Raw genomic sequence first — 11,573 nt, forward strand, 5'->3', positions numbered from 1 at the left:
TCTAAATATCAAAACCCTATGAGACAGGTTTTATTGTTCCAATGCTTGTAATCTTTGGGAAATGAGACATAACTTTCCTAACTGTGAAAAATGTCTCAAACCTTTATTGTCAGAGTGTACCATTTAGAGGGCTTCTTGGAGATTTGGGTATGAGGAAGTACTTGACCCAGAACAGAATGAATGGATGTCTCAATGATGGTAACATTATGAGTTTAAAGTGGAACCTAAAGAGATCTGTGAAGAATGGTTCTATCAAGATCTATAAGACCTTCTAGAATTAACACCCCCGAAAGACGTCCTTTTCATCATAGGGGACTAGAATGCAAACTCAGGAAGGAATGCAAACTTACTCCAAGCTAGTTTGAACTTGGAGTACCAAATGAAGCAGGGCAAAGGCTAATACAGTTTTGCCAGGAAAACACACTGGTCATAGTAAATGCCCTCTTCCAACAACACGAGGGACCACTCCCCACATGAATATCACCAGATGGTTAACACAGAAATAAGATCGGTTATATCCTTTGCAGCCAAAGATGGAAAAACTCTATAGAGTCAGCAAAAACAAGATCTGGAGCTGACTGTGGTCAGATCATGGGCTCCTTATTTTAAAATTCAGGTTTAAACTGAAGAAAGTCTGGGAAACCACTAGGTCATTCAGGTATGACCTAAATCAAATCCCTTATTTTAAACAATTTAAATAGTTATTTACCATAACATTTTCATTAAATTCAGTAAAATTAATTGGCTCATTCAGCAAACAGATAATTCTTGAGTGCCTAGCCTGTACCAACCTCTCTTATAAACATTTAAATTATATGGGCTTTTCAGTAAATTTAAAACATGGGAAGGTGAGATACAAATGAATACCAAGGAGATCAAGAAATGAGAATGCACTATCATATGACTGCAATAAAGCTGTCAAAGATAATTAAAACCTTCTATGGAGTGTTTAGGACCAAGACAGTACAGATGAGCACAGAGGTATTACAAGTAAGATGTGTGTGCAGTGTGGTAAGCCACTTCAGTTGTGTCTGTCCCTGTGAACGCATGGATATAGCCCAGCAGGCTCCCTTGTCCAGCGGATTCTCCAGGCAAGAAAATTGGAGTGGGTTGCCATGCCCTTCTCCAGGGGATCTTCCCAACCCAGGAATTGAAACTGTGTCTCTTAAATCTCCTGCATTGGCAAGTGAGTTCTTTACCACTAGGGTCACCTGAAGTGAAAGTGAAAGTTTCTCAGTCATGTATGACTCTTTGTGACCCCATGGGCTGTAGTCCATGGAATTATCCAGGGCAGAATACTGGAGTGGGTAGCCTTTCCCTTCTCCAGGGGATCTTCCCAACCCAGGGATCGAACCCAGGTCTCCCTTATTGGAGGGGGATTCTTTACCAAGTGAGTCACAAGCAGCTGAGCCACCAGAGAAGCCCAAGAGTACTGGGATGGGTAGCCTATCCTTTCTCCAGTGGATCTTCCTGACCTAGGAGTCAAACCTGGGTCTCCTGCATTACAGGTGGATTCTTTACCAACTGAGCTATCTGGCAGTCACCTGGGAAGCCTTTTTTTTTTTTTTTTTTTTGTCACTCAGTCGTGTCCGACTCTTTGTGATCCCATGGACTGTAGCTCACCGGGCTTCTACATCCATGGAATTTTCTAGGCAAGAGTACTGGAGTGGGTTGCCATTTCCTTCTCCAGGGGATCTTCCTGACCCAGGGATTGAACCTGGATCTCCCGCATTACGGGCAGACGCTTTACAGTCTGAGCCACCACGGAATCCCCTGGAAATTTATCCCCTGGGATAAATCCCCTATTTATCTTCAAATCTGAGGAGTTTTACAAATAGTTGCTTGCTGACTTTGGTCTGGATTTATCTCTGCAGTTTTTTTATTCAGTCACAAGAGGGGGCTGCTTCATGTGAGAACTCTTGTTCTCACTCATGTTACTGGGAGAAGGGAAGGGAAATTTGTTTCCTAATGTGCAAGAAAAAAAAAAAAAAAAGGAAAAGTGACATGCTTTCATCTTCTTTTGACAACTTGAGCTTTATTATCCCTTGTTGAATGTGTGCTGTCAAGGATTCAGGGGATCTTAACCCAATAGCTTAAGCCCTTTCCATGTACCTCCCTAACACTGCTTTCCCATTTCCCTGCTCTGATTATCCCTTCCATTTTCTATTTCTTATACTCTTTTCCCCATTCTCAGACTTTTTCTACCCCTTATACTGACCTCCACCCCATCCCCACTTTGTTTGCTTTTTTTTCTGTTCCTTTGCCTTACCATTTTTGTTGCACAACACCCACAAGTATCACATAGGGAATATGAGGATTGAAGAACCACTGTTCAAGGAGGATGAGGTGAACACTATCTATGTCAATCAGTTGGTATATTAAGACAGACGCATGGAAGATGTCTATTTATGTAGGAATGCATGCATGATTTCAAGAACCCTCACAAGAGCTGTGAGTTCTAGGATGTGTACCTTTTTGTCTCAATGTTATTAATTTTTCATGTCTCCTAGAGCACATCACAGCCTACTTTTGATTCTCCCATACATTTTCTGGAATGTGGATGGAAATTTTCATCATTTTCATCACAACACAGAGCTCAGTACAATTTTCTGGGATTAAACCATGCATTCCACAAGTTTCATGGAGCATCAGCCAGCTTCTGAAGAAACAAATGAAAGAGCAATGGTTGTGCATAGACACATCATTGTGATCGGTGTTCCTTTTCTTGAGCCAGACATTAAACTTCATAGATGATTTCACTGTGAGCTGGGGATGTTTCACCATCTTTGGGGGACATGACTAAAACCTGGGAGGAAGACATAGATAAGGAACTGCTTGATCATTGGCTGAGAAGGTCCTAGCAACAACACAGCAGTATCTGCACTGGTTTTTACTAACAGCTGTTGCCTCTGTTCTCTGGAACCTCCTCAAGCCAAAGATCAGACGCAAGCCTGAGCTCTGGGCCCATGGTCTAGCTTATCCTTGAAGTATGAGGCTGGTGACTGGAGTAACGGTGTTTCTGACCTTGGGTAAGTGTTCTGTGTCTACAAGGGATGACTTGAGGCCAAAGGGCCACAGAAAGTCACTTGCCCTCTGCTCCTCTCCCTGCGCTGTACTCCGCATTATCGTGATGGAACTGAGAAACGATCTGCGCGTTTGCTAAAGAGGCCCTTCTTCTACAGTGCAGTTTAAATCACAGCCACGATACCAGAAGAGTCCTTAGCAGTAAGCAGGTTGTAAGAATTCTCTGGGCTTATTAAGCCAAGGACCCAGGGAACAAAGCCTATGGAATCTCTGATTCTTGCCACGTATCTTTGGTCTCTATAATTTTGTTGTTGTCCAGTTACTAAGTTGTATCCAACTTTTTATGACCAAACGGATGTCAGTATGCCAGGCTCCTCTGTTCTTTACTATCTCCTGGAGTATGCTCAAATTCATGTCCATTGAGACGGTGATGCTGTGTAACCATCTCATCCTCTGATGCCCCCTTCTCCTTTTGCCTTCAATCTTTCCCAGAATTAGGGTATCTTCCAATGAGTCAGCTCTTCTCAGCAAGTGGACAAAGTATTGGCGCTTCAGTCTCAGCACCAGTCCTTCCAATGACATTCACATTTGATTTCCTTCAGAACTGACTGGTTTGATCTCCTTGCAATCCAATAAGAAACACCAATAATATTTTTGCAGGACATAAATAGAAGCACTGGAGCAGGTACCAGGGCCAGACAGTTATAGGAGGGTTCTGCCTTTAATCCATAGAATTACACTGAAATGTGCTCTGGAGCTAATTTAATTTCTTAACCCATAGGGACTGTGATTGATGCTAAGACCACCCAGCCAAACTCCATGGATTGTGCTGAAGGAGAGGATGTAAACCTGCCTTGTAACCACTCTACCATCGGTGGAAATGACTATATACATTGGTATCGGCAAAATCCCAATCAGAGTCCACAGTATGTCATTCATGGCTTTCGAGACACAGTGAACGGCAGCATGGCCTCTCTGACCATAGCTTCAGACAGAAAGTCCAGCACCTTGGTCCTGCCCCAGGTCACCCTGAGAGACGCTGCTGTGTACTACTGCATCCTGAGAGAGGCACACTGGGACAGACGGGGCTGCACCTGTGCAGTATCTCTCTTGTGGGAAGAAGGGGGACACAGCGGGGGGAGCATTCATGAGAGCAAATCTAGAGTCGAAGGAGAGTCAGAGAGCAGTGAGAGATGAGGAAAATGAAGGGAAGGAAAAGGGGAGACGATGCATAAAGAAAAGAAAAGGACAAGGAAGAAGTGCCTCATTAGTTGATGTAGCTGAGAAGAATTATGGGGCTACTAAGAATCCTAGAAAACAAGTGAGAAGCATTAGCAATTTTTCATGGTTCTTTCTCGTGTCAATAAAATGTTGGTTCCAGTGTGTTAGTCTCAACATACAAGTGAGAAAAATACAAATAGTTCTCCTTGTTCCAAAGGTTTCTTTCATGCGGACTCAGGGCAAGTCCAGACTCTGAAATTTTATAATTGTTCCACTTAGCATAAGTAAATTACTTTTTCTAAGAAAAATCCCAAATGTTTTTTGTTACTAGTCTCAAACCTGCATATTTGTCAGGAAGAAGCTGTTTTAGATACAAAAATTAAGTGAATATTAATTTAGCTTTAATTTGTCTGAAAGTTTTACCTCTATATGGTGTTTTCATGGTTTTTATATTCTCTAAACAACAGACAGAACCATCTCATCATAAAAGACCCAGACAGAATAAAACTAAAAGCCCACAGCTGTACCATCTTCATTCCAGCCTAGTTCCCACCTTCCTCTGAGAAAACCAAATCTGATCATTAAAGCTATCATGCCAGTCTGTTTATTTCAATTATCTATATATTTGCATATAATTTTATGCAATTACATACATGTTTACACATACATGCATATGCGTATGGACCCAATTTGACAGGCAAGTTGGATTTATTTGAATTTTTTCCAACTTCCCTTTTGACTTTCAGTTAATAAAGTGTGCTGGAAATCATCCTATAGTAAAAAGTCAGTTTGTGCATGCTCAGTGGTGTCCAACTCTTTGCAGCCCCATGGATTGTAGCCTGCCAGGTTCCTCTGTCCAAGGGATTTTTCAGGCAAGAATACGGGGGTGGGTTGACATTTCCTCCAACATGGATCTTCCTGACCCAGGGATCAAATCTGGTCTTTTCTATCTCCTGCATTACAGGCAGATTCTTTACCACTGTGCCACCTGGGAAGCAGTCCAATTAGTTCTTTATAATCCCATGTAGTACTCTGAAACATTCTAACTGCCTTTCTATTAATAAATATTTGTTTCTATTATTGTGCTATCATGAAGAGTGTTGCCTTTATATATCTTTGTAATTCACTTTTGTATCTACAGGGACATCTCTATTTTAATGTAATTTCTGAAACTAGAATGGTTATTTACAAAACAAGGCGCATTTAAAATTTTTTTGAGAAAGTGACAACTTGCCATTCATGTGGTGTAAACAATTATACTTCAGCTAACAGGAGGAAGGTGAAGTTTGCATCACTGGTAGCTCAACTGGCAAAGCTAAGCTTTAAAGAGATTTTAAAAGTTGCCTATATTCAGTCTTAATATGTGTTAGCTCAACTGTTGGATTTATTTTAAAATCTAAGAATATCAAGGTCCAAAATCTCAGCCTGTGTAGTTCAATCTGGCCTTACTGGAAGCAATAGTAAGAAGAAAGCCCCCCAATAATGAATCAACTGGAAAGACAGTGGGATGAATCACAATACCAATCACAGAAGGTGACTTATTTTAGGGCAAATGTCAAGTATTAGAATCTCTGCTTTTTAGTGTGCTGTCTAAGTTGTCATAACTTTTCTTCCAAGAAGCAAGCATCTTTTAATTTCATGGCTGCACTCACCATCTGCAGTGATTTGGGATATATATATATATATATATATGTATGTATGTATTTTAATATATAATGTATATTTAGTTATATATGTGTTTTAAAATTTTCCACTTTTGTTGATTACCACTTCTGCTCAAATTGAATATTGTGGCTCTGTTGAAAAATAAAAATCCGCTAACTAACCTTTAAAACAAAAAAGAATAGAAAGTATACGTTCTTACTCGAGAAAAGCAAGAATCCCTAATGCTGTAAAGAGATTTCATAGCCCCCTAAATATTCAAATGGTAGTAGAAATATTTATTACCAATTATAGCAAGATTTTGAAGCATCTTTAGCTCTTTCCATGGGTTCGCGAAGAGTCGGACATGACTGAACAACTTCACTTTCACTTTTCACTTGCATGCATTGGAGAAGGAAATGGCAACCCACTCCAGTGTTCTTGTCTGGGGAATCCCAGGGATGGGGGAGCCTGGTGGGCTGCCATCTATGGGGTTGCACAGAGTCGGACACGACTGAAATGACTTAGCAGCAGCAGCAGCAGTAGCTCTTTATTAGCCACACATTTTCCCCAAGAGAAAAGATATAGAGGAAATTAGAGCACAAGACAGAGAGAGTAAGAGAGAGCCATTCCGGTCCTTGATCTGAGTGACATCACTAACATAATGTTCTTTGATCATCAGACAGACGGAGAAATCTATCCTGCTGCATAGGACGTGTACCTGAATGTGAATTGCTCTGTTTATCATGCTTCGGAAATTGCTTTGACTCGTGAGTTAGAGATGGGGAATAGATACTTGTACTCAGTCTTGGGAAGTGCAATGAGAGGTGCTGCACCACATTCCAAAGGCCGGCATATCCTCCAGTCACTTTTTCACTCATTTCCTTCTCTTCATGGCCTTTGAGCTCACTTCCTTTATCCTCACTTCACTTTTCCTGAAACATATCTTTCCGTTCCTTTTGTTTATTGAAATATTCTCAGTAATCAGCCCAGTACCCAACAAATGGTAGGTGTTCAACAAACATTTATTGAGTAAAGACATATTCATGACTGATGTTACTAGCAACTGCTAGTAACTAGTAATTGCTAGGGATGCAATAAAATATTGAAAGGGTGAATTGGATCTTCTATGAAAATAGTAGAGAGAGTTAAAGAACATCACATAAATGTCATAATGAAGACAGGGATATATTTGAAAATATTTATTCATAAACTCATTACTCCTTTCCTTCTATTTCCCTTTCTTTTCCTTCTTCCCACACTCCTTTCCTTCCCTCCTCTCCTTACTCTTTTTTTCCCGATCATTATTAGTGAAATATGTCCCCAAGCATTTGGCTAAGCTCTTCCTGTGAATCTTCAGTTTATTTCTATACAAAATCCTTTTCCATTAAAATTCTTAATACTTTGTGTTTGTCATAAGATAGTTGACACTAGATATTTTGAAAAATTATATTTGCATTTAACTATATTCCCCTACAAAGAGGTGGGAATTTTCCTCATTTTAGAAAAATGCATAAGAAAAAGTCACTTAAATATCAACTGGCACTCTCAATCAATCCATTTTCCATAACCATAAGCCAACAAAGGTGTTAAAGGCCCATATGATATTTCAGCAATGCTGTGTCCATAGGAGAGACAGTGCTTGCCAGAAAGCCTTTTCTTATTCCTGTTTTTTATCCCCATTCAGAAATAATCCCTACCAATTAAAAAAAATCATGTGCTGTCTTTGTACCAAATATGTCTTGCTTTAAAACATTCTACTGAAATCATCTTTATAAATTGCAGAATTAATGAGCACTTTTTAACAGAACTGTAGTTAGTTCTACCACTAGATTGTGCTAAGCCACTTCAGTCATGTCTGGCTCTTAGCAACCCTGTGGACTGTAGCTCGCCAGGCTCCTCTGTCCCTGGGATTCTCCAGGCAAGAATACTGGAGTGGGTCGCCATTTCCTTCTCCAGTGTATGCAAGTCAAAAGTGAAAGTGAAGTCGCTCGGACGGGCCACACTTGGCCACCCGGTTGTGTCCGACTCTTCGCGACCCCATGGACTGTAGCCTCCTGGGCCCCTCCGTCCATGGGATTTCCCAGGCAAGAATACTGGAGTGGAGTGCCATTGCCTTCTCCACGGGGAAGCCTAGTCACGTGTATCGTGCGCCTGGAGAATCCCACGGAGGGAGGAGCCCGGCTGGCTACAGTCCAAAGGGTTTCAAAGACAGAGCGACTAAGCATGTAAGCATGCACGCTAGTCACAATAGGGGCTGCCATTGTTGAACCAAAGTCAGTCAACGTCTCAGTGCAGAAATCATAGGAGATGAGAAGATTGGGGACAACTGGCTGGTTTTTAATCTTTGCCTCCCAGATGTGAAAATGATTCACTTCAAATGACAAATACTGGGTTGGCCAAAAAGTATCTTCATGATTTCTTGTAACATCTTGCATGTGATGATTTTGACTGGGAAGAAATAGGCTACCTCGGAAAGGAAGCTCAGAATTATTGCCCAAAGGGTTATTTCTGTTTTTTCCTTCTTCTTCTGGTAGGTAAAATTGTTTCTACTGCTCTGTCCTTTCTTGTAATGTAGTATAGAAATATTCTGAGAATGGGAGCAAGACTCAAAAATGGGGGAAAAATAAACAATCATAGCAAACACTGCTTGGTATATTCATTCCAACAACAACATCTCAATCTCTCAATATAACACCCTAATGAACTGATTTTCCCTGAACAGTAAGAACATGATAGACCATGGAAACTTACAAAAATACATGAAATCTACCATTTAAACTGCCAAATATAGCTCAAAAAATATTAAGCTCTATCTTGTGGATAGACTCCTTTGCAATTTCAGAGTTTGGTTCCCAAATCCTCAACGTTCTGTGCATTGCCTATAACTGAGTGCCTATGCTAGGGAAAGTGTTGTGCGAGGTGATTTTCAGGTGTGTTCACACTCACTTCTTATCCTAACCCTTCAAGGTTGGGTCCACGCTACTTTAGGGAGGCAATGTAACAGTGCTTGAGATGGAAGACTTGGATTATGTTTCTACACCTACCACTCATTAGTTGAGTGATCTTGGGAATATCGCTTAATTATTTTTATGCTTCAGTTTCCTCATATCTGCGATGTGGATATTGATAGAATCTACCATGCAGGGTTGTTAGGAGGAGTGAATGAGATGATGAATGCCAATGTGAGCCCAGTGCCCAGCAGAAGGATACTGACTATTCACAGAAATGGAAACTGAACATGAGAGAGGTTCAATACCTTGCCTGGTGTTGCAAAGTGTCAGAGTGGAGCCCTCCCTCCATACCTTACTTAGAGCACAGGCCTTTCCTTATTCCAAGAGTAACTCTCTATCTTAATACAGTATTTTATTGTCTTTAAAGTGTTTATCCAATATAGTGGGTGCTGTGCTGGTTTGATACTTGCTCAGGGAGCTAAGATCCCATATCCCTTGTCCCCAAAAAACAAAACCATAAAAAAACAAGAAGTAATATTATAATAAATTCAATAAAGATGTTAAAAATGATTGACATCAAGAAAAAATTTTTTAAAAAGAAAGAAAATCAACAAGAAGACTCCTATTATTTTTAAAATATATTATTCTGACATGTAAAATATTTACAGAATATCACAAACATAGGGGCATGATAGATTCCAAACACCATAGGCTCCATACCAGATAGATAAGTGTTCTAATTCTTACTATGCCACTTCCCTGATATTTCACTTGAGTTAATCACCCAAACTCTTTGAGCTACAGTTTTTGTTATTTATAAATTAACAATAATACTCACACTATTGTATGACTTTCATATTAGAATAATGTACATGAAGCAAAAGAAAATTTAGCACATTATGTGGGTGAACATTTCTATTTGGGGAATTTGAAAGTTTTAAAAGTTTTGTTTAAAATACATATAAAGATTCTTAACCAAAGCAGAATTCATGTCACATACTACCATCCCACTCTCTCAAGTTGAATAGTAGCAGTCCATGATTAAGCAGCCCACTTCTGAAAGGTTGTCAGTTCTCTTTGTGTAGTGAGCTCATCTCAATGTTTGTGAAGTTGGTCTCAAGAGAGCAATGTTTGATCCCTCATTTTGAACCCCAGGCAACTGATTCTAGGGCAGAAATGGTTGGTGTGTTTCTAGCACATGCATGTGGTCTTGTCTCCGATTGGTTGGGCAACCAGGTACAGAAACCTATTCTCTGAACCAGCATGTTTCACAGATCTAGGCTGCAGAATGTTCCTCTGCTGAGGATACTTGATCAGAATAAATGGAGAGGAACACTTTGCCAGCCTCATGGCTGATCCTGTGGCTTCATCTTGGCCCTAAGTCCTGGGGCTGCTGAAGACATTCTGAACAATCTGGGTGGTGATGGGGAAGGAGGTGGATGCAGTCAGGCACCTCAAGATTCTAATATTTGGGAATGTGTGAAGGCAATGAACACTCTGTAGAGAAATCAGTTTCTATGGGGGACCTTGTCTTTCTGAACAGGAGTGACCAGCCTCTTGACTGTGGAATGGCATCCTCCCTTGCTGTGGGTTCAGGAAGGAGAGAGCACCAATTTCACCTGCCGTTTCCCTTCCAGCTCTTTCTATGCTTTACACTGGTACAGATGGGAACCTGCAAAGGGCTCTAAGAACCTATTTCTAATAAGTGTAAATAGGGATGAAAAGAAGCAAGGATGAGTGAGAGTCACTCTGAATACTACAGAGAGCTACAGCTCCATGTATGTCAGAAGATCCCAGCCTGAAGACTCAGCCACCTACCTCTGTGCCTCCACACAGTGCCACTAAGCCCCCTGCAGCCCATACCCAAACCCGTGCCTGCTGCTGCTCTGGGACCAGCATTGAGGAAGAGTCATTGTTGGGAGGAAAAGGGAAATTCGATGAATGACTATTTTTGGTAATCAGGGGGAAATGCAGACATAGATAAATAGGCATTCCAGTCACTGTAGCTCCCTCAACTAACTGGACTGTTCCTAAACATCACTAATCTTCACTACCACCAGTATACTGGCCATATCACTGATTCCAATTCCTAGCCTCCTCTTTTCCCATGATCCCAAGTGAGCTAGATAGTACTCAAACCTATCTAAAATAATATAGTTATTCCTGGCTAATATTTACCCTTCACTGTTGCTACATCCTAAGAGCTAGTCTTTATGGTATTTCCTTATGTGCATGAATATAATATGGGGATATGCTGTCTCACACATCTGGCATGGAAGTCTGCATGTTATATACCAGAACAGTCAATTCTGTCTCATTTAGCTCATTGGAGATTTTGGTTTTGCTTTAGTTCAAACTTTCCACTACATGGACATCTGTATGTCATTTCTTTACTATGTGGCTGTTTGCATTTTTAAAAATCGCTTTGATATCTGGAAGAATTATTTATGGGGGAAATTCACTACTAAACTTGGTTTCTCCCCTAGTTTATATTGTAACTGTGATAATGAATAAGTAACTGAACTCCAGAATCTGAGTTTGTTGCTTAGTAATTTACAGGTATATGAAGCTGATCAATTTTCTGGTCCTGTGCTCATTTTGCAGATTTCCAAATAACCCACCAGTTTAATATCATATTGGGCTTCTCTGATGGCTCATGATAAAGAATCTGCCCACAATGCAGGAGAGCTGTGTTTGATCCCTGGGTCAGGAAGATACCCTAGAGAAGGGAAT

The 11,573-nt window shown here is 40.6% G+C and overlaps 1 gene segment (V, D, J or C); it reads left to right on the plus strand.

Moving 5' to 3' along the window:
* On the plus strand, positions 2,920-4,221 carry LOC108636883. The segment is given in 2 exon segments: positions 2,920-3,029; positions 3,806-4,221. Coding segments are annotated over 2 exon segments (456 nt in total).

Source organism: Capra hircus, chromosome 10, assembly GCF_001704415.2.
Source record: "Capra hircus breed San Clemente chromosome 10, ASM170441v1, whole genome shotgun sequence".
Lineage (NCBI taxonomy): Eukaryota > Metazoa > Chordata > Mammalia > Artiodactyla > Bovidae > Capra > Capra hircus.